The 23,612-nt window shown below is 38.5% G+C and overlaps 1 protein-coding gene across 2 annotated transcripts in view; it reads right to left on the bottom strand.

Moving 5' to 3' along the window:
* Positions 1-19,037: 19,037 nt before the first annotated feature.
* ccdc102a (coiled-coil domain containing 102A) overlaps positions 19,038-23,612 on the bottom strand; it is a 91,031-nt gene continuing 86,456 nt past the window's right edge. For both annotated transcript variants that reach the window (XM_088084415.1, XM_088084452.1), the window contains one exon: positions 19,038-23,385. In XM_088084415.1, coding sequence (XP_087940541.1) covers positions 23,253-23,385 — 133 coding nt within the window. In that variant the 3' untranslated portion in view covers positions 19,038-23,252. The remainder of the gene's footprint in view (positions 23,386-23,612) is intronic.

Genomic DNA, 23,612 nt, shown 5'->3' with positions numbered 1-23,612 from the left:
AAGATGCTGAATATCAGAGGAAGATGGAGACAAGAAAGCCGTCCAATGGAGGAGGACTGTCTGTCCTATCAGGTTTGCTGCTGTTTGTGTGCGCCTTCAAAGTCAGCAAGTGGAAATGGAGTGAGCGGGGGAGGAAGATGAGAGAGAAATAAGGGGAGGTGGAAGAGGAAGGTGGAAAGGTTGGAGTTGTAATTAACCTTCAGAGTCAGCACCGCTCGAGAATAAACAGCCCAACTTTCTGTAACACCACTACAGCTTAGTTTAACCTTGTCTGCAGCTTTCTCTGCACTTTGTTCCTCTCCTGTAAAATACTGAACTGTGCCATAGGTGACGGCAGAGTTTTTCTTGTTTGTTTCTTTCATTTTTGGATGGTACAAATTTTAAATTATTTTTCTTGACACGCAGCTTCTTTTTCACCTGTCTAAACTTGTGCCATCTGCGTTTGTAGTTTATTCATACTGTGAATTTTGAACTGCCTTAAAAACTGGATTAATGCAATTGTACAGTGCCAAATTTGCAGATGGCACTAAAAATACGCAGCCCACTCACCAGAAGAAAATGTCGGCATTACAAATTTCTGCAAAGGGTGAATACGTTACATTTGTACTTGTGTATCAAACAAACATTTATAGAGTGACGTAGTGTACGAGCTGACTGTCATCAGGAAGTGGAGGGGATGGTGTCAAGTATGCCATATGGCTACCAGGCTGCAGACTACTGTTTAAAATCAACACAAATGGGTTGTGTTTTGACGCGTCTAGCTGTTTTCAGATTGGGGATAGTACCACAAAAAGCTGGGCTTTTAAGGTTCCAACTGTGGGTGTATTGTTGTGAGGAGTTGGCAGGGGTAGTAGCATGAAAAACTGTTTGGTTTTTTTTTTTTGTTTGTTTTTTTTGCTCTCGGGATTGTGCCCCCAAAACCAGGTGTTTTAAGCCGAAACATGATCATTCTCTAACCAAGTGGGGGGTTTTGGGCATAAAACCTAACCACACATTTACCACAGCATTGTTAAAACATAAATGTTTCAATGCATCTACTGTATAGTAATGTGCAAATAAAAACTGTGGAAATCTGTGGTTTGCAAAACAACATAAGATCAAATTTTTCTGGTGAGTGGGTTGAAAGATTTGGTCATGCTCCAGTTTAGTGGATATATTAATATTTTGACTGGATAATGGTGCTAAGTTCTGTATGAAATGACTGTGGCGGGATCACTTACGTCATTACAATTGAATTGATTTAAATATGTTCAGAGAAAATGAAAAAATAAATGGTAAGGACTGGAATCTCCAAGTCAAAGTATCCTCATCCAGTATAGTTTCTGATGAAAATGCAAATGCAACTGTTCGTATAGTATCTAATGACTTAGTGCCCCACAAATGCACGAAAGTTGAATACTTACTGTAAAGTTACTTACTTAACGTTAAGTTATGTGGGTAGATTTAGGCAAGTTAAGTTATGTAGGTTAGGTTATGGAAAAGAAACATAGTGATAACATACCTTATAACAACTAAAAGTCAACTTGGTTTTAGACGAGACACAAACCTCTATCTCCTGGGGGGAAGTCCTGTATTTGTTTGACTTATCCACCACCACAGCCTGCCTCCTAACACTCTTTATACTGTTTCCTTCTTCACGCCCTTCAGCTCATTGCTCATGTGATCACAGCCTTGCTGATTGCATGGGTTATAAATTCTGTTGCATTATTTCTTCGAGGCATACCTACGAACACTGCATGATAACAGCCTAGCAAAGTGGTGGTATAACTGTGTAGCCTACTGGACAAACAAAAACTGTGATCTGAAACTCTAAGCCCCTGCCACTAAAGAAAACTGCTGTTGAGAGTGACGACAGGCTTTTAGGCGCTCACAGCACAGAGCAGTTGTACACCATGTTTCCCACATGCTGACATTAAAAATGAGCAAAAGGTTGTAAAAAATCACTTTGATCACTTTAAACAGAATGATATAAATCTCATATATGGCTGCTTCCATTACTGCTACTCTGCTGCTCAGTTCACTATAATCATCAGACTACATTTTGGATGTCTGCTCTGAGCTTTGGACGCTCCATCAGGATCCATTATCCTGCTGCCCACACACACATACGCACGCACAATCACACACACATCACCAAGTAGCCTCTGAACACCTTTAAACATTGTTTTGGTCTCACAGGCATCAGTGCAGTGGTGTTTTTTTATTTATCTGTTTATTTCTCTCAGTAACAAATGGGCTGAATGGGGCAGTCAGCGCCATCTGTTACTGTTGAGGCTGATAGCTGCTCTAATGGGCTGGGACTAAGGTCCACTCTGCTGACACACACGCACACGCACACGCGCACACGCGCGCACACACACACACACACACACACCTGCTGTAACAAAACTATAGCAGGTATGGTTCAGATGGCCTACACACGCAGATTAGCAAGGTGTTTATAAGTAGCATAACGGCTGATAAGCTGGAGACAGGTGGCTATTTCACCGACCATACATGTAACCAGTCAGTCAGTCATTTTCTGTAACTGCTTGTCCTCGTAAGGGTCGGGGAGCTGGAGCCAATCCCAGCTGTCATTGGGCGGAAGGCGGGGTACACCCTGGACAGTTCACCAGACCATCGCAGGGCTGACACATATAGACAAACAACCATACACGCTCACAGTCACACCTAAGGGCAATTAGAGTCACTAATTAACCTGAGCTGCATGTCTTTGGACTGTGGGAGGAAGCCGGATACATGTAACCAACAAACACCCAAACCTTTTCTGTGTCTTTCTCATCCATTGTCAAGAAAAAGCTCATGAAATGTGTCTCTGTGCTGCATTTTATCAGAAGTGGGGAATTTAACCCTAAGTGCATTTGCTAAAACAGAGCAGTTTGTGCCTATCCTTGAAGTGTTTTTCTCTTGTAAAACCGAAACATGTTATTTGAAAACTCCTCTAATAAAGCATAAATCTTACCTTTGTGTCGCTTGTTCGTTTCGAGTGTGGAATGGGCTCGCTGAGGTTAAACATCAAACAATTCTGGATGTGTTATTTCATCCTTGAAGATGGAAAAAAAAAAGAAAAAATAAGTGTATTTTTATGAGAAATTGTTGTTCCACTAAAAACATTGCCACAAAATCTAACCCATATGAAAGATTAACTAATAATAATAAAGTGAATAAATTCAGTTTTATCAGTAATTATCTGCAGTTAATGGTGAGAAATCCTCTTTATTTTCAAAGAATTCAAACTTATTAAACATTGGGGAAACATTTGATACTTATATGAACCAAATTGAAGATAAAGCTGATGCATTTTCAGCATTAGAAAAACTATTTCAAAAGGACAAGCTTTTGAAACTAAATTAACTGGTAGAATTAAAAATCAAGCAACTGTTACAACTGATATACATATGATATTATCAGTGGGGTTGCACAAGGTAGTTAACGCGGTCCACTCCTCTTCATACTATACTGTGTATATTTCTATTGAGTAATATCTACAAGCAACATGAACAGTCTAAAAATGTATTATTGTCATTCAGGAAATGATTTATCTGCCATTAATATCTGGATAAAGTTAAAGTTTTTTTCTCTGCTGTGATAACTGTGACAGCTTCAGAAAAAAAAAGTGTCATGTTTACGTGGAGGATTATCCACATAAGAATACTGCAACAACTTCATGACACACAACAAAAATGACTTTTATCATGACTTTAAATTACTTTGTTGACTTTTACCAATTCCATGACTTTCCTAGGTCTGGGAAATGTGGTTGTGAAATTCCACGACTTTTCCAAATCTTCAATGATAATGGGAATCCTGGAACTAGCATCTCTCAGTCCATACTGTCACATATTTCTCATTCTATTAATTATGCTTTCACATTTTAACATCTAATTGGATAGTTTTGATTTTTCTCATCTTTAAATGTAGTTTTTCTGTCTTTCTTAATCCTGTTCATTAATTTAATAATTTAATTTAATTATTTATTTTAATTTAATTTAATATGTTGATTGTTCTCTACTAAGGAAATACAGTTCCTCAAAGCTCCTGCAGAGGAGGGAAATGAAAAGCCGAGGTCCAGATTCCTAATCCGCTCACCAGGAGGCTGAAGGGTGAGGAGGTGGGCAGCGCATGAGAAACTATGCGTAGGATGGAGAGAAGAGATAAAGTAGCAGCTCCAAGCAGTGTAATTTTACTTTGTCCTGGGAACACTTAGAAAAGCGTATTTTATTTCAATTTCCGCAATAATAGAACGGTGACCAATCAAAAATGTGCTCTCACTTTTTGATTCGCAGTAATCTAAAACCTATACTCCGCCTTTATTGTCTGATTTGTTTCCGTTACTGCCCTCTCATGCTCAGCTGCGTAGATGATAAATGGTAGAAATGACTTTCTCTGGGCTGGAGTATCCCCAAATCGATTTTCTCAAGCAGAAATGCATTTCCATACTGGGCTACAGCAGTAAAGCCGAGTGGTGGGAGGTGGAAACGGAAAAGAAAAAGAAGAGGTAGAGCTGTAATTCAATGGTAAACAAACCAAGATTCAGCACACTACCAGGGTGGATTAGCTTTACTGTTTCTGTAGTCTTCTTTTTTTTATAGTGATAGACAATAGACCGAGGAAGATCATTTGTATGAAATGGTGTCAATTTTTTTTCTCATTTTCCAGCAACTTTTTACTATTTTTTGGGAGGGCAATTTCTTGTCATGATGCTCATCACTCTCCAACATTTTAAAAAGAAATCAAGCCGATATGCTGAGGTTTTACAGGGTTAACAGGATAGAGAACATTTTATATAGAGTAATGTAATATTTCTTAAAATGCTGAGTGATGTATTTACTTGAGTTTGGCTCTTAAATGTGATCTTCCCCTGAGGAAAATGATCAGAATCATGTCGTACAGGAGCAGGACCTTTTATCTGCAGAGTCGCTCTCTGCTGTGATAACACTTAAAAGCCAGCTGATCTAATGGAAATTTCCTCTGCAGCCCCCTGTTCAAAATCTCTCTGTTGCTCCGACCTGGCTCCCCTCTGAGTGCTGCGGCTGCCCCCGTCTATCCGTGATGACAGTAAACATCAGGTTTCCTTTGTGCTCCAGCTGTGACTTTCATTTCTATCCAGCTGATGGAACAGCTTGTTGACCTGCAGCCTTCCGTCACTGCGCTCACATCCAAACAAAACTGCCCTTTTCTGCTCATTAGGAAATGTAATATGTGTGGCATATTATAGTGCAGTCCAGCACTTTATTATGTGTGGCTTGATATATAAAGAAATATGTAAGTCCAGTCTTAATAGGACTTATCGTAAAATTTCAATTAACAGCAGATGGAAATACAATCAAATGATTTATATAACATTTTGAGGAAGAATGTAATGAGCAACAAAAGATGAAATGACCCAGAGGTTAGCAAGAAATCTGCGATAAGAAAATTAACTGAACATTGCCAAAACAATAAAAAGAAAAAACAACAAAGTAAAACAAAAAAAATACATAGCAGGAAATGGCGTTAAAATGCTTTAAAATTATATTAATTCTGTAAAATATTCTAAATGCATAATTATGTATATAGTTCACTGGACTTTTTTCCCTTGCTTAAAAAAAATAGTCTTCTGCATCTACTAATCTCTTTTTGTGCCTTTTCTGTTTAATATACTGATAATACTGTCTTCTTTGGTGCTCACGGTATCAGTAAAATTAAAATGATTGAATTGTGAGAACCTTACTAATCCAACATTGTGAGTAGATTGTCCATATTGACAAAAGTTTAACTGATTTATTTTTAGGTTAGTAAATTCAATGACTTTTTAAAGATCATCAAGAGACACTGTAGATTAAATGTTGAGAGTATTACACTGAAAAATACTTGCAAGTGGGAAATATTTATTGGGCTCTGTGACTGAGACAAAGTAAATTAATCCAGTTTAACACTAAATAAAATGTTGTTTCTATCATTCTTTTTTGCTAATGAATAAGACTGAATGAAAGTTACAAACTTTAAACAGATAAAACACTTTTAGTTGGTAAAGTTGAATAAAGCTGAGGAGAGTTTTTTTTTAATATGGCGGTGTTTGCGTCACAGCTGTGGCAGCAGCTGTCCAGGTTGTGAGCCTTCATTACACACGGGGACACTTCATCTTGTGTGGCTGATGCCGGAGGGAGTGAGGAAAGTTTGTGTTTTTACTTGGAGAATAACACAGGAGATTGCAGCTACAGCCGGAGACTGCTTGCTGATAAAGTGGTGAACATTAAACCTGCTAAACTTTAGGATGTTATGTTTCAGTACATTTACAGAAAAGTAAATGTACTGAAAGAAAAGTCGAACTATTGTGTTAGTTCAACTAAAACTGGACTTTTAAAATACATGCACTAAATCAAATTTCTCAAAGCTGGACTAAAGTCTCCTGCAGACTGTGAGATTTTTGCAAACTTCTAAGTTTAGTGCAGCTTAGCAACATGGATCTTAAACTTGTGTCTGACATCAAGTTTGATCACCTACTGAATCGCAGGCTACGACCTACGACCTACGTCCATCGACATTAATACGCACAAACAAAGGGTTGTCGGCGTGCGTCATCCATCTACGCTGCTGTAGCGGTAAGAGCAAAATGTAAACAAACAGATCAAGCCCTCCTTATAGTGAAATGTATGTGTGTCAGAAGAAGTTTGAAGAAGACGAGGAGGAGGAGGAGGAGGACGATGTGGATGCGGTCGTGACTGTACGAATTTGAATAAGTATGAGCATTTGCTAGCATTTAGCATGCACTGGTCGTGTTGTGCTGATCAGTGCATCATTTCAAGCTGCATTTCTATTGGTTGGTTAGTATATGTAGGCCGAAACAGCAGTCACACAGTGAGATAGTCATCACAAATTTCACACTGTCCCTCTCTCTCCTACAGCTCTCTGCCTCTCACAGACACACACACAAAGCAGGGCTTTTGCAGAGCTCCGGTTGTGACTATTTAGTCCCATTTTGTGACCAGAGAGCTCCAGTGTAACTTGGAAATCTTTGCAATATATGAACTGGAGAGCTGTTTGTTTGTTCCCATCTCGTAGTGGATGAAATCTCATACCACGGTTAAAGTTTAACTTTTGGCTAACCAACTGTTGACCGGAAGCTTCAAGTCTACAGTAAACATCAACACTTCCGTCCTGAGATGGGTCACTTTATTTAACTTAATACGTATTAAACTGTATTATTACAGTAGTTTATGTAACTTTATTCAAGGCAGTAGCTACTTTATTTGTAACTTTAGTTTGTTTAATAATTTTTGTAGTTTACAGTTTAGAGATTTCAAAATATCAATATAAACATTGGGTATCGCAATACAGCCTAAAAATATCGTGATATTCTTCTAAACCCATAACGCCCAGCCCTAGTACCGAGGGTTGTCATATCACAATGCTGAGATTTGCTCAAACAATTTATAATAGCTCTAAGTAAAGTATATGCTGCTTGCATGGCTGCAGACTCAGAGTCTTGTTTAAGGCTGTTTCGCTGAGACAATTACCGTATAATGTCTTCTTGAGATAAATCGTTGTCTCATGATTACAGACCTCTGTGTCATTATCTCAGGATAACTGCCTCCTGTAATGCATGGTTTATCCTCGTAGGTTTCATCATAAAGTCATTCCTCTAAGACATCCCCCGAAGAGAGAGTAGAAAAAAAACACAGGAAGAGAAAGGAAATAGGCCTCGGTTGGCAACTTTGTGAACCCAGAAGGCTTTAACGGTCTGTTATAAAGCCTTGAGGTTTGGAACTATACAGCAAAAAACTCAGGCAGAGTAATCCAATCTTTCTCATTTCACTGCACATCACCGAATTCTTACCTCTCAGGTGTCTCTGCTCTTCCATCCCCTCTTCCTTTCTCTCTCTCTCCTCCTCTGCTGAGCCCTGAGACAAACCACACACACACACACACACACACACACACACACACACACACACACACACATAGAGAGAGAGAAGATGAGGTGAACTGTAGAAGTCTTTTATTACTTTGATTATAAAAGCAGTGTTTCCGTTCAACTGTCAGATGAGGCAATTTGGAGCTTCACAGGAAGAAAACACAACAAACAGAAAGATGGCGACTGTCTTTTAAGAAATGATCAGCATTTGTCAGTCTGTTATATGAGAGCGTCTGAGTCACACACAGGGTGCAAAGATGCTGCCGCTCTGTTCTCCGGCATTTTGCGCTCCTCCTGGCCACAAACAATATCACCGAACGTGTGTTTAAATATTTAGATCCTACAACAGAGAAAGCTCTGAGTAAAATATGAGATGTTTGAATAACAATCACTACACTAAGATTTAGTGGCTTTTGTAAAGTCAGAGGATTCATAAAGGACAGACTCAAGTATGATGGCCAAACCCGATATTGAAACATCTGATCCTAGTTTCTCTTCATGCAACCAAAAGCATGTTTTTTGTTACACCCTGTGGTGTACATTATGTAATGTTACACTATTCTGGTTAATTCCCATGTTGTTCACAGACCAGGTGCCAGGATGAAGTGACTGAGGTGCTGTTCAAAGTTTAGAGGGGTGGGGCACCCAGTAGCTCGGTTTTTGTCTTTTTAATTTTGTCCCCCGTTATAGGGTTTGTTTTGGGGGGTAGTTTTCTTAGTCAGTGTGAGGGTCTAAGGACAGCTAGATGTCGTACCCTGCAATGCCCTCTGAGGCTAATTGTGATTTGTGATAATGGGCTTTAGAAATAAAATTGACTTGACTGGGTAGAGCAGGCGCCCCACGCACAGAGGTTTTGTCCTTGCTGCAGTTGCCGCAGGTTCAATTCCTTGGCCCTTTGCTGCATGTCATCATCCCTCTCTCTCTCTCTCTCTCTCTCTCTCTCTCTCTCTCTCTCCACCTTTCACACCTAAATCTCCCTCTCAAATACAGGCAAAAAGCCCAAAAAATAATCTTTAATTCCTTTTGGGTTTTAATTTCTAAATCCTTGAGCAAAGCTTACAACATGGCAGTTGATCCGGACCCTCTGACTGCAGTTATTTTGAAACCACAGACTGCTGCCTGGATGGGAAACTTCTATAACGTGATTGCCTTTAACTATTTGTTAGCCCACCGTCTCATTTTGCTCAGTTGGAAAATTTGACCTGCTGTTTGTCATTATTTCGGCTGTGAATTTGGTCTTTATATCTGAGCTTTCTTACAGCACTGATTTGCATTATTCTCTCTTTTTCATATGTTTTCTAATAGGTTCTGAAACAATGTTGTAATTCAGTAGAAATATCTCCCCCACTGACAGACTTTGTAAACTTGTTTTACATAAAATGTTAATGTTGGATATGAGACCGAAAGCTTGTTAACGTGGGCATTTTCTTTTTAGCAGCACAGATCTCGCTCCGAAGCCCACAGCTCTGGGAGAGCCAGTGAACGAGGTAATTAGTATCATAATGTAGAATTCATACAAACATGAACCTCTAATCATAAAGTCTCTTGCAGACTTTAAGAGCTGAGATGCATGCGGCTTTAATGGAGAGCATCAAACGCGCGTGCACACGTACACACTAACAGGAACATTAGCAGGCATAACAGAGTGACGTTACGGCTGCCATTAAATGCTCTCTAGCAGAGTAAACACAGAGGCAGAGCTGGGACTCGTATCATATCCAATCCACAGTGAACAGATGGTTGAGCAACTGCAGCCTGGGAAGCAAGAAGGAACCCTAAAAGCATCTAATAGCCTCCCAGGCCTTGCTATCTACGTGTTTCAATACTTATTTTTATGCTTTCTGGCAACGCTGATTGTGCTTCATGCTCCTTTCCATCAACCTCTCGCCTCACACAAACATTCAGACTAAGTTGTCCAATGTGACCTCAGTCCTCCACCAGTGGCCAGTGAGTAGGTCCATCAGTATCCCAGTCTCACATCCAAATATGGTGTAGTATGGTCCACAGTGCAAAAAAAAAAAAAAATCGTTTTTCAATATCATATTTCAAAATTTGCAAGATGCTTCCATTTATTTTGATTTATTCTTATCTATCGGCCTGCGTCCACATCATGTGACTGCCATGAGTCTTTCTGTAAAAGCAAACAAACAAAAAAAGTGGCCATTCATTTTATTGTTAGTGAAAAATGCACTATTTTAAGATAGTTTGGGTTATTAAAATGCATTTTGATGACATTTCAAACGAGAAATGTGAATTTCAATTTCAGATTTTTTGTTCAGGGAGTATGCATGATCTTTAGTTTGCAAGGCATCACAGAAATGATCCAGGCCTCGCCATGAAATTGTTGGGAACGCAACAATTTCTATTGTTGCTGGAGGTTGTATGCTAAACCTGTACAGTTTGCATGTTGTTTAAACTACTGTTCATGGTTGAGTCACGTAAGATTATGAAAATAAAATGCTCAATTCTCACTTAAAAGGTTATCAATATATATTTAAATGCCAAAACTGTCTTAAAAATAGAAGATTTCTTTGTTGTTTTTCTTATGAAATTGCAACTTCATTTCATATCATAAAATGAATCCTTTAGTTTGTAAATATTTTTTATGTAAAATATTTTTGTAAAGTTTTTTCATTGTTTTTTTCTAACTGACCACTGCAGGAGATAAAAAAAAAACCCCAAAAGATAATATAGAAAAAATAGAATATATTAATATCCCTTTCTTCTTTTATTTGGTTAACTTTTTAACCAACATCAGTTCTAATCATAAATATCAAATATTCAGTAATCTTCAGAATTTTAAACCTTTAAATACCAGGCTTTTTTCATAATGCCAATGTGTTTATCAATGAAAAAAAAGAACTATTTTCAATATACTTCATGCAAAGTAGATTTTTTATCATTATTATTACCAAGGCCTAGGATATGTCAATTATTAGCAGCAACATTGATTGTGACAGTGCATCTATTGGAAATAGCATGTATTTTCTGCATACGTCAAATATGGTAAAAAAGAAAAAGAAGAAAAATTTTAATTTTAACAAAGACTTCATCAAATGGAAAATAGCAAAAATGACAAATTCCAGGGCAAAAGCCCAGACTGACAGCAAAAAAATAATACAAAGCATGTTGGGATCAAAATTTGCAGTTTGAATGGGTTTCAATTGGTGCATTTATTTTGTACAACAGTATGAATGAATGTAACAGTTTTGTTTACAAAGTGAATTTTAGACTGATTGTAGGAGCTGAGCTGGAACTTACAAGATTACACAAAAAATACAAAAAGTATGCCATATGCATGAACACAGCTAAAATTATCCAAAAAATGAAGAATGAAACAGTCCCTCTGGGCTGAACAGAGTATCAAACAGATGCTTTAAAGCAGTAAAACAGCTGCTTTTTCCAAACTTGTCCTGTTGATTCTGACGGAGGATCGTTCATTAGTACTTATGTGAGTGGTGTGCTCTCATTAAATAGTCTTTGATATATTAACAGTAGCCTTATGCTGTTATGAGCCTGTCAGAGGATATTTAGTTAATTAAATTAAGGTTTTAATTTTATTTAATGACAATAACAACTCCTCGCAATATTTAACAGTCTTCTCAGTCACTTCGGGCACCTGGTATGAAAAGCTGACTAAAAAGTATGATTGAAACAGACAGGTGAAAAGTAACAGATAAAGTGTGGAGCTGTTAAACTGCTACCTTACCTGCCGGGCGTCCGCGTCTCTTCCATCCGCCAGAGTGTCGCTGTCGGGCGGCCGGTGTCGGACTCGGGCTCCGGGGGAGGGGCGGCTGAACAGGTGGCTGTAGTCCAGCTGTGGTTCTCTGTCTCGGTGTCATGCTGATGTTCAGGTCCGGTTCATGCTGCCCGTCTGGTTCCAGTGGAGGTGGGACAGTTTAACTGGTGGCTGTTAGTGGCTGCTGGTGATGGTTACTATGGTTACTGTCCTACCGTTAGCTAGCAGAGTTAGCATCATCGCTAGCAAAATTAGCATCCTGCTCGCGAGGCTCTTTGTGAGAGAGACCTCTTTCGAAAATAAGTCGAGATAGTCGGTGTGTTTTTTCCGAGGTCCCATGTGGCCGCTGTCCTTTTCTTTTTGGTCTTTCGCTTTGCTGCGCCGGAGTTTTGATCGGTGTTTGTTCTTTAACGTCTTTCCTATCTTCAAACTTTCGTACCGTTTCCGGTCTCCAAACTCCCACGGTCACCTGACTCGACGTCATCACCGTCATACAGACAGCGAACCAATCACCTTCCTTTCTTTTAAAATTGCAAATAAATTCACTCTATTGACAAAAGTCTCCTTTTCAACACACACACATTTAATTATTTAATTTTGATTTGATTTAAAAGAAAAAAAAAAAAAAGGAAACTTTGTGGGGTTTTGGAGGCCCCTAGAGGTCGGAGGTCCCCAGCTACGTGTGGGGTTAAAAACTAAAAAACTACTGCTGCCTTTAAGTGGGAAATTGGGACATTTCGATGATACCAGTGTTGCCAAGTTGTGATGTTTGTGTTAGGTTACAGAAATGGTGGAAAGCATGAAAACAGTGTTGGCAGTAAAAAAATTATATATTTTGTTGCTATTAGTCATTACTCAGGTTGTACATTTTTGTATATGAATCTATAGCAAGCAAGCAAACTTTTAACTTTAAAGAACGCCAGGCGAGTATAATAACATTGACAACGTTAATTTGGCTAGGTAATGTTAATATTCCAACATTAATGGCAGAGTTTTGAAAAATCATCGAAATGTCAAACTATCGCTATGCGCCTTGTCCATGAATTTTTACTGCGACAAAAATAGGACTAAGTCTTTTTTTTTTGCGTTTGGTAAAACAACAACAAAATATGGTATTTCCCAGGAGCACATGAAGTCAACTTATTTACTTCTTTTATTTTAAAAATTCTGTCCTCAGAATTTTTTCTTTTATGAATTTTTTACATTTTCAACTTTATAGTTAAGTTACATTTTTACACAACGTCTGCTGCTGCATTTCATCAGCATTTGTTGTTTTTGGCTACTTAAGCGGTCATTTTTCCTTCGTTTTCCCAAAATTAACAAAACTGAACTTCCCCAAACTAACAAAACCGTGTTTTCTCAAGATAACAAAACTGTGTTTTCTCAAGATAACAAAACTGTGTTTTCTCAAGATAATGACATGTTGCTGCGTCATCTTGTAAAAAGTTTACTTCGTCTGTAGTTTTGGCAGAGGTCCTGATAAACATCCACTGCATTCAACACTCACACAGCATTCAGGCAGAGACGGATCAGTGATTGTGTGGCTGTGGGAAAGTAGGTAACATCTTTCCTTTGTCATTGCTTATACAACTATTTGGGTCCATTTCTGTGTGTGTACCAGGCCTGAAGGCCTTCAAGTAGATCGGTCTGCGTGCCTTATCATGACTTGAACAAATATCACACCTCACCTCCTTTTCTTAATTTCACTTGCTTATTTTATATCTTCCCTCTCTTTGATTTATTCCTTTGTATCCATACTTACGTATTTGCAGCTGCAATGACTCTTCAGTGTTTCCTCATTAGGTTAATTAAAGTTTCATGTGTTGGTAATGTTGTCACCTCAGTGTAAGAGCACACAAACAGAGCGAGGTGTCATTTTTGCAAGTGTTTACATCATAAAAAGCCACATATAGCTTTAAATCATTTAGGATGCAAACAAACTGTGTGTGTGTGTGTGTGTGTGTGTGTGTGTGTGTGTGTGTGTGTGTGTGTGTTAATAGTGGGTTAGCACAGCCAGGTGACAGGGCCTGTAATTACAGCCAGTGAGACCAGACAGCCTGTCTTCTCTCTGCAAAAGAAAGACAGGAGAGAGGAGAAACATTCACACACACCCACACACACACAAACACACACACACACACACACACACACACACACACACACACACACACACACACACACACAAAAACATTGGTGGATGTGTTTGTGCATCTGTAGGAACAAAGACATGTGACACACTTAAATCAATGAACAGAAAGTTTCTGATGGTTGTCATTGATTCACAAGATTTTGACGCGAAAGCACGAACAGCTCTGTGATCACAGGATGCTTTTTTAATTAAAAGTCAACAGTCTGATGTAACTAACAGCCTCTGATGTCCAATTCATGTTAACATAATGCAATGGACAGGCAGGATCAATATAAGATTTTTAGTATATGATATTAAAAAAATATGATACAGTGATGTTGTCGACCTTTATATGATACATGCTGAATAATTATTTAATCATAGGATTGATCAATACTACATTTGTCTACAGAGAGACTTCAAAGAGAAACAAAGTGTAACCAGAACTTCACCTTCAGAAGTCAAACACTTAAATTATGCCTAAAAAGTGTCTAAAATCAGCAATACCTACAGTGGATGATTGAACTGACATTATGAATGACATATCTAAGACGGAAAGGATTAATTTTATTATTAGACTGCAGTTCTTCAAAAGATGGGAAGGATGGATTGAGTATATTACATGTATGTCATTTATTTAAAGTGAGTTTATTTTATTATCTATTTATTTATAAATGGTTTCCCATCTTTGTTTGTAAACTTAAGTTTCATGAAGACACAGCCCGGCATTCTGCTTCTATTTAAAACGTTTGTTTTCACCTTTAAAAATAAAAAAAATAAAAAAGTCTTTCTATATTCATATCTGCTCAGATAATCACCTTATTGGCCCTTTGTGGTTTCTGTATTTTTAACATGAATTCACTTTTGTAGCATCTCTGAATGTATCTGTGGTTAACAGTAGGCTTGGAGAGATAAGGCTACTTAGACCTATGAGGACTATCTGTTTTCAGAAATCAATAAAAGGAGAATTTAAAACAAACAAAACACTTAAATTATGCCATGTACATGACGCAGGCTGACGTACATAATGTGTATGTGACTTATTTTATAGTCCACAAAACACTGCTGGAGTTTTACAGCGAAAAGACGTTACACTCATCTCCCAAACACTTGAAGCAAATGGTGACCAGGATTAAAGCATTAAAAAATACATAATAAAACCACAAAATGTCTTCATACTACTCAACCGAAGTGGGAGCCATGTTCATGTCTGCACGCTCACTTGTGTGAGAGGGTTGGCGGTATCTGCACACCAGCGTTTACATGCTACCTGGAAGAGCATGTAAACATGAAAGTGGCTCCCACACTCGGAGCTACAGGCTGCAACAAGACTAAAAACACAACGCCAGTGACATTTTTTCAAAACAACTCAACACGTGGGGGTTTCAGGACACTTGGATTACTTCGGACATGTAGTATGGAGACATTTTGTGGCTTTATTATGTACTTTTTTTAACACGTGAATTCTGGTCACCATTTGCTTCAATTGTTCGGGAGCGTGCCTCCGGCAGTTCAAAACTTCACCCGACTTTCCACTGGTATGAGTGTGAGTAGATAATGCATTTTCATTTCCGTGTCCATTATCGCTTTCATATTTCTGTTTTAAGCTGACTTTAAAAAAAACAAAAAACAACACCATTATCTTCAAGGTCAAGGTTAAAGAGTCACCGGTGCAATTTAAGAGGACGGTCAATGAGACACGGCTAGTTTGCTGCACAGAGAGAGCAAAAGTGTTGAAAATATTATTTTGTGTCAGTTTCAGTGGATATTAGATGGGAAATTATCCAGGTAGACACAGAGAGGGGGCGTTACATACAACACAATCACAATACAGACGCTGCTGCTCTGTAACAGCCATATTAGAGCTGTGTGTGTGTCAGGCACATTACACACAAAGCAAAGCTGCCAGAAAAGCAATTGTATGTGTTTTCTCATCTGCGCATCAGACAGTTAGCGTTGACACACGGTCCTCTCTGCTCTGACAGCACTAAAAGGGACAATTTTTTTTCTCTTTCTTATTCTCTCTCAGCGTCTGTGTAGAAATCCCTGCAGAGCATCTCCGCCTTCTGTCAAGATACAGCAGCCGCAGAAATGGGATTCTCATACCTCTGTGTATTGTCTTGAGTCATTATTCACCTAAAGCTGTGTTTATAAAGATGATTTACGATCATACGGCTGGTACTGTGGCAGAATAAATCATGTCCAAGTATGTGAACCCTGAACTCGATGTGGAACAGTTCCAGCTTTATATCCCATGTGTGCTCTCATATACGAGCTTTTATTCAATGTTGTCAACGTTTTTCTCTTTTTTTTGCCATGTATGAAGATCTAATCCTAGTAAAGTAATTTCCCCATAAAAGATGACACAACTGAGTCTCTGGCAGCCTTATCAGAGGCACTCAGCTCTTTACCGCAATGGACAGCATTTCTACACATAAAACCGCTGTTCTGCAGGCCTAAAGAGACGTGGCTCATTTCTGTACCATAACTGACCGAAAACACATCAATTCATTATTAATTCATGCTTCTGACCTGCTTACCATCAGTTTTGTTGTACACAAGCAATGATTGGTGCAATAGGATACTGGCTAGTAAGTGCCACACAGTCTTAAAAAAATATTTTTTGTACTTTTTAAACCTCATTCTAGTTTCTAAATCTAGTAAAGCACCATCGACATCAGTGAGTACAATATTAATCAGTGGCCATGTGAGTTTTTTACATTTTTTTTTACCAAAAACAAGTTTTACAGCCTTGATTATTGGCATGAAATCTGTGCAATGACGTTTGATGGCGTTCATAGACTGTATGAAATAATGGACGGAGCCACCATGGCACATGTCACTATCTACTCACCCTCATGCTGATGGAAAGTTTTAAAGTTTTAAAGTCCACAAAATACTGCATGGCTCCCCAACCATTTAATTCATATTAAAATAAAGTGATTCACACTGAGAATTGTTTTTGTACTTTTAGTATACATAAGGTGCCAGAGTGCATAAAACAGCATCAAAATAGAGCTTGTTTATGAAGAAATGGTGTCAGTGGAAGATTCTCCAAAACTTCAACGGAAGTCCTAGCTAAGTCTCTAATGACCTAAAATCCTAGAAATGTCCTAAAAAAGCTGAGTAACATCCTAAAATCTGAGTAACATCCTAAAATCCTAGAACCATCCTGAAATCCTACAAACATGTTTGGGGCTGCTGCGACTGTCATTTTGAAAAAGCAACCCCAAGTAAAAGCAAGTTGAGTATGACCGATAAGCATGCTCTCTCTCTCACACCCGCCCACACACACACACACACACACACACACTCTCTCATGTATACATGTATAGGAGATGCTGTGGTAGCTATGGGATAATTATAGAGGGATCAATGTAATGTTCTGCCTTCCTGCTGTCAGCCATTACTTGCCTAATAAAGACACGGAGAAAATTAACATAATGAACTAGGCTCCAGGCTTCGTACACACACACACACACACACACACACACACACACACACACACACACAAACATCTGTGGAAATCAAACTGCCTCCAACACCACACACACCCTCAGTACATTACACTGCATGTCTCAGCTTAGCCAACAGTTTTCGGAATTATCTTCTCTACTGTACTCACGGGATGGAGCTAAACATTAACACACACACACCACCATGCATGGCTAACAGCTTGAGTGTGTGGGCGCGCTGTGTGTTTGCATCATCCCGAGGGCACTGTAGTGACTGCCTGCACAAGTTTGCATGTCAGTATGTTTAAAGCACACACACATGAACACACAGTCCAGAGTTAAAGTTGCGTCTCTGATTTTTCTGACTCCAGTCTACACGGGGGTGAAACATTCATTATACGTTTTGGCTTCTGTCTCAGACACACACACATACACACACGCAGAGTAATGAATATGATCTCGGAGGGAGCTGCGAGCTGTTCCCCCCATGCTGCGTGTGGGGAGTCAGGCTGAGGTTCAATCTCATTACTGTGTGTCGACTCTGCGCAACACACCACAGTCTGCACTGCCAAACACACCACCGCAGTGTGAGCTTAGCGCTCTTTCCCACTCCAGCTCCTTTTGTCTCTCATTTTCTCTTACCGTTTTTCGATAATCTCTCACGCTACAGTATTTATTAGACTATTATCAGACCAGAGGTCATCCGCACTCTTACAAAAATCTTCAAACATTTCTACTAATATTTACTGAACCTGTGATAAATTTGATTTAACTTTAAATCAAATTAGATTAGAAACATTCTAAAATCATAGAAAATATCCTAAAATCCTAGAAACACTGTACATTTCTAGAAACTTCCTAAAATCCGAGAAAATGTCCTGAAATCCTATAAAATTTCTAAAATCCTAGAAATGTCCCTAATTCCTGAGTATTGCATCAAAATCCTAGAAATCTCCCAAAAACCTAGAAATGTCAAATCCAAGAATTATCCTAAAATCCTATAAATGTTCATAAATCCTATAAATGTTCGTAAATCCTATAAATGTCCTGAAATCCTCCCGCTGAAATCACACAACACTGTCGCTCATTGTTTCATTTTTTTAACCCCAAAACTCAGCAGCAGGAACTATTGTTCAAAAGCAAACTGCAGTCAGACTCAGATAGAGATGAGCTGGTGAACAGAGTCGAACATTTAGCAGCTACAGATAAAGACATTTTTCTCCGCAGCTGGTGGAGACCAAAAACAGAGCTAAAAGAGAGTGAAGCTTGGACTCAGTCTGCATTATTTTGTTTAATTACTCGTGCAGTGGGGAAGAGGGTAGTTGTGAAAGGTTGGATGAAGTGGGGAGAGGAAAGTGGGCGTAATTGTAAAATGAATGTCATCTGTCTATTTCTGTAAAATCAAATAAAACACACACAAAAAACAAAAAAATATATATTTTTTGTTTTTTCTTTCAGTAGATTTAACAAGCAAAAGAGTTTCTCCTTCCAGTTCAACTTGTCTTCTTTGTCTTGTTTAATGAACGCACTGGAAAATATCCCGAAAACAGTAAGTGTTTAAAAAGCTATTAAGATTTGATTAACCCAAGCATGATCGTTAAAAACATTACCATGGCAACTTCATCAAATCTTTGCTGCTTTGGGAGAAATCACTCACTCAGCCTCTTTCAGAAAAACCTACAAATTAAGAAAAAAACTTGAAAAGAGCTACTAAAGTTTCATGCAATGAGGTGCTGCTGGTTTGGAAAGTCCTCCTAAAATAAAATCAAAGTTATTCTGACATTATGAAAACACAGAGTGGAGAAAAAAGACACTGACTCGTGTTTTTTTTTTTTATTTTATATGTACAGTTGACATTTATAGAGCTAATACAAAACCACTGCGGTACAGATCATTTATAAAAACTAAACCGTAACAACGACAACATAAATAGTTCAGAATCCTGATCAGTAAAAATATCTTGGTCCCCTTCCAGCGTCAGAGTGGAGGCCGAGGCAGAGAGCGGCTGCGGATGGCGGCGGAAGATAAATGAATGTTTTATTGCTTTCACAACTGCATCTATCCACTGTTAGACTGGAGCTCTGTCACACTCACAGCTGAGTTTGTACAAATAAATTAACCCTTCAATCCAACACCGAGAGTATCCAAAACTTCATCTTCTGTTGAACACACGGGCCAACTTAACCTTTTAAAACCTGGATTAACATTAATTTTCTTGTGCTGCGTTAATACGCCTTTTACAAGCCGTTTAACCCTTTAAAACTCTAATTGGTTTGATTTCTTTTGAAAACACAGGTAGTGAGCAACTTGGCACGGTATGTCCCACGCGTTGCAAGAAACTAGTAAAAAGTGACAAAAAAAAGACAACATTAAAATGGGAAAAATGTAAATAAAAATTATTAGAATTATATATGTTACAGAAATAAATGATTTTTTTTTAAAAATTCTTGCACTTTTTGGGAATATTTTCTTTATTTTTAAACGCTTGTTTGTTTTTACTTTTTTTGTGCTTATTTTCATTTTCTTCTTTTTTAAAAAAAACTAATTTCTTGCTTATTTTTTGACCATGTCTTGTTAAATCGCTCATTTCCTAAACTTTGTTTTTGGAAGGAATCAAACCAACTTGCTCCGGTTTCAAAGGGTTAAAGGAGCCGGTGAGTATTAACCGCACTGACCCGGGTTTCAGTTAGTGTTTCCCATGATGTCTAAATACTGATTTGGAGCAGTCCAGAGGGGATTACTGGACACCAACACAACTACTTTATGTCTTTCTGTTGGTTTTTTTTTGTTGAGAAATTTAAAAAATACTGAACCTCGGCATGAACACTGCTTCAAAATCACATCTGTGCCAACACAACCACAAACCTCTGAGTGTTTTTTTTAGACCTTTGCTGTCTGGAAAAGTTCAGTTCCACCTGTGTGTAAACCGGAGGCCCAAACGCACTGAAATCATCTGACGTGTGCTTTTTCAAGTACACTTTTTAAAATTTTTAATGGCCAAAGACACAACATGAGGGTTAAGAAGTTGTTTAAAAGATTAGATTAGATTAGATTAGATTAGATAGATTTTGAAGCATCAGTCGCAGTGGAGTGAAGCTATGAAGTAGTTTTAATGTGGAGCTAAGATAACATAAACTGGTTTAAAATAATGCATAAAAACATGATTTTTTTGAGGTGCAGGGATGAAAAGGGGGTTTGATAATCACCAGATGTTTACAGGGGTTACTCTTTATTTATTTGGTTAATTAATATTTATTTTTTAACCTTTAATTAATATCTATTTTTTTAACCTTTTTTTAACCTTAACCTTTTTTTTAACTCTAAATAATAATGTTAAATTGTAGATATTTGATTTTGGGTATGTGGGTGTATGCACATCAGAGTATAGCTTTAAATTAATAATGAGGTTGTTTAATTAAAATTCAATGACTTATGGACAAGGGGTGCGATTAATTAAGTTTGTACTTCTCCTCGCTCCTTTTTGAATATGTAAATCATCACGTATTTGACCATTTCTTTTCAGTTTTTCAGTGTGTGTAAATATCCTTTTTTGTCAGTCTGCATGTTTGTTTAATCATTTCTCTATTTTTTTCTTACATGTTTGAAAAAAATCAAATCAAATGAAATCGTGCTGACGTTAGCTCTGTTAGTTCAGCTTAGAAACTTTATGAAACTGTACTTCTGCAGCACTAAACTACCGCTGCTAAAAGCTACACTACGATACATCTTAACCGCTGTGTTCAGATGCTTAAAATAAGAAAAATAAAATCGATGCATCACAGCATCAACAGACGCGTGTCAAATGAGGTGCACAAGTTTTCGCTTTCAGCGTGTTTGGGCCTTTAGATTTTGAAAATTGTTAAAAAGGAAGCTTTTATTTCAAGAGCATCAGACTACGAGTCTCGCTGTAACTATACAGACTGAAAACTAACCCAAAAAATTCAAACCTGAACTGAACCTGAACCTTTCATCTTAAATTCTCCATTTTAAACTGCACAGGACGACTCCACACTCGAAATCCACTCGTAGTGCAGACTCCACTGAAATGAAAAGACTTGGATACGAAGCGTATGAGTTTAAAATGCGGATGTGACCGAGTCTTTAGCGGACATCACAGGTTCATAACCTCCGCAGACACAACAAAGAGGAGATTTTTCTATTTATCATCCAAAACATCCCACAATGTCTCGTTGTTTTAAAGATGTTGTCCATTCTCTTAATATTATCTCTTTTTTCTGTTTATAAACTGGGTTCGGATTAGGACATTCGTCTAAAATTCGCTGTATCGCTTGTTTATTATCGAGGAGCTCCAGTCCTGCTGGGAACACACCACATCACGAAATAATCAGGCTTTAATGCTCTTACAGGAGAAAACATAAAACATAATATTTTCACTAAACACTGCCGGATGTGATGGAATTAGATTTTTTATTTAATTTTTTTATTCAAAATGCAAACCATCACATAAATTAACCAAGAGTGACAACACTTCTCATAAGTGGCTCTGCAGAAAACGCTGTTGTCATCCTCAGACGCGAGTGTAACGTGAGATCACGTCACACGCTTCTTTGCATGTAGCGCCGCTGAAACTGTTGCTTATCGCTGGTAGCAGTTACAAATGTTTGGCCACATTTTTGGTTTCGCAGGGTTCACGCTGGATGCTGAAGCGCCCTGATATGTTAATTTGTTAAACATCTGCAATAAGAACGTTCTTCTTTAAGTTCAGGTAACATTCTCTATAAACACCAAGACATGATCTTTTTTTAACACATTACGTTACGTTTTCATAAGAAACGGTCGATAATCTCAGTCCACAATAAAAAGATCCTCTGATCTGTCACCTCTCAACATCACCAAAACATTCCCATCATGTTGCAGTTATAACGTTACGTCTTAGTCAGCATTTAACCTTACAGGAACATTATTTGAAATGATAAACGTCCTTAAAACATTCTCTGAACATTTAATTAAAATGTTTTCTTTCAAACATTATTGCAACTTACAGGTAACATTAGCCAACACTGTGGGAACGTTTCCTGCTAATCGGGTAGTTTGAGCCTCTAAAAGCTCTTTCGTAATATTGGGCTTTATAATTTAAACCCACTGCTGCTGCTTCAAACACACCGTGGCTGTTATTCTACCCAACCTGCCGCTAAAATAAGGCTAAAAGTGGTGCAGTGTGCTCCCAGCGTTGTTGTGAACTTCAGATACACAGGAAATAGATTTGAATTCTTCGATATTTGGGAGAATTTCTTCAGATGACTAATGATCTGTGATATACGAACGGGCATGAGAAGCTTTCCTCAAAGCTGACGGCTGTGAGAGAAGTGTTAATACTGGCGATGCAGATGTGGGGTTGAGGCTTGTTTGCATACAGCAGCGCAGCTCAGACGGGACAGGTGTAATGTTCGGGGAGATATGAGGTAAGAAAAGGATGATGCGTGTCGGCCTCTGCTCGAGCGGTTTGGTGGAAGTTGAAGAAAGATCCTTTTGTTCAGCTGTCGGGACGTCCTGTTAACGTCTGTCACGCGCCTGCTGGGTTTCATCTTGTTGCTGTGTGTGTATTTATGAAGTATGTATGAGCAGGTGTGTGTTTTAGTGTGTATGACAATGTGTGTGTTCTGCATCGGGGCTAGGTGTGATACTGGATGCAAAAACCGTCACTTCACCTCTTTTATGTCTAAACTCTGAACGACTGAGTGGTTTCTCTGATTCTCATGATTTGCTGCTTTTTTTTTCAGTGATAATTTGATTATTGATCATTAACATGGCCAGCAATCAATATCCAAATGTTAGCATCGCATCAAGGACTCGAGGATGCGCAGAGCCAAAAGTGAGATTTTTAAGTATCTCTGATACGTTGGAGTGTTTCTTTAAGAACTTGCTGGCTGAGCAGCAGAAAGCTGCTTTCTGATGCAAAATGTTAACATTTCTGGAGATGCAACAGTATTTACCTGCTTCTTCTTTATGTGACTGCAGATGTTTTTATAACAGTATATGATGCATCACTGTGTGTGTGTGTGTGTGTGTGTGTCATGGTATCTGGAGTTGCAGATCCTCCTCCTCCTCGTCCATGTCGCTGGTCGGACCGTCGGGGTTTTCAGGGCTGAACCGAGCAGATCGCATCTTCCCAAACAGACCAGGACTCTGCTGCTGCCGCCGCAGTCTGAGAGAGAAAGACAGAAAGAGAGCGATTTAGGGGCCGTTTACACGGCAACGGTTCTTGCATGAAACGTTACTTTTTTGTTGCGGTTTGGCCTTTCGTTCATACGACAACAGTGTTTTTTGGGGGCCTGAAAACACAAACTCTTGAAGCATGTTTCAAGAGTGTAATTTTTTGAAAACGCCACCCCTTCTGTCGCGTTTAAACTGGCGGTGTGCGGATCCTGTGAG

Source organism: Plectropomus leopardus, chromosome 1 (genome assembly GCF_026936395.1).
Source record: "Plectropomus leopardus strain MGB_pleo_1.0 chromosome 1, ASM2693639v1, whole genome shotgun sequence".
Taxonomy (NCBI): domain Eukaryota; kingdom Metazoa; phylum Chordata; class Actinopteri; order Perciformes; family Serranidae; genus Plectropomus; species Plectropomus leopardus.
Note: the sequence above shows the minus strand (reverse complement) of the source record. Positions and strands in the feature narration are given on the sequence as shown.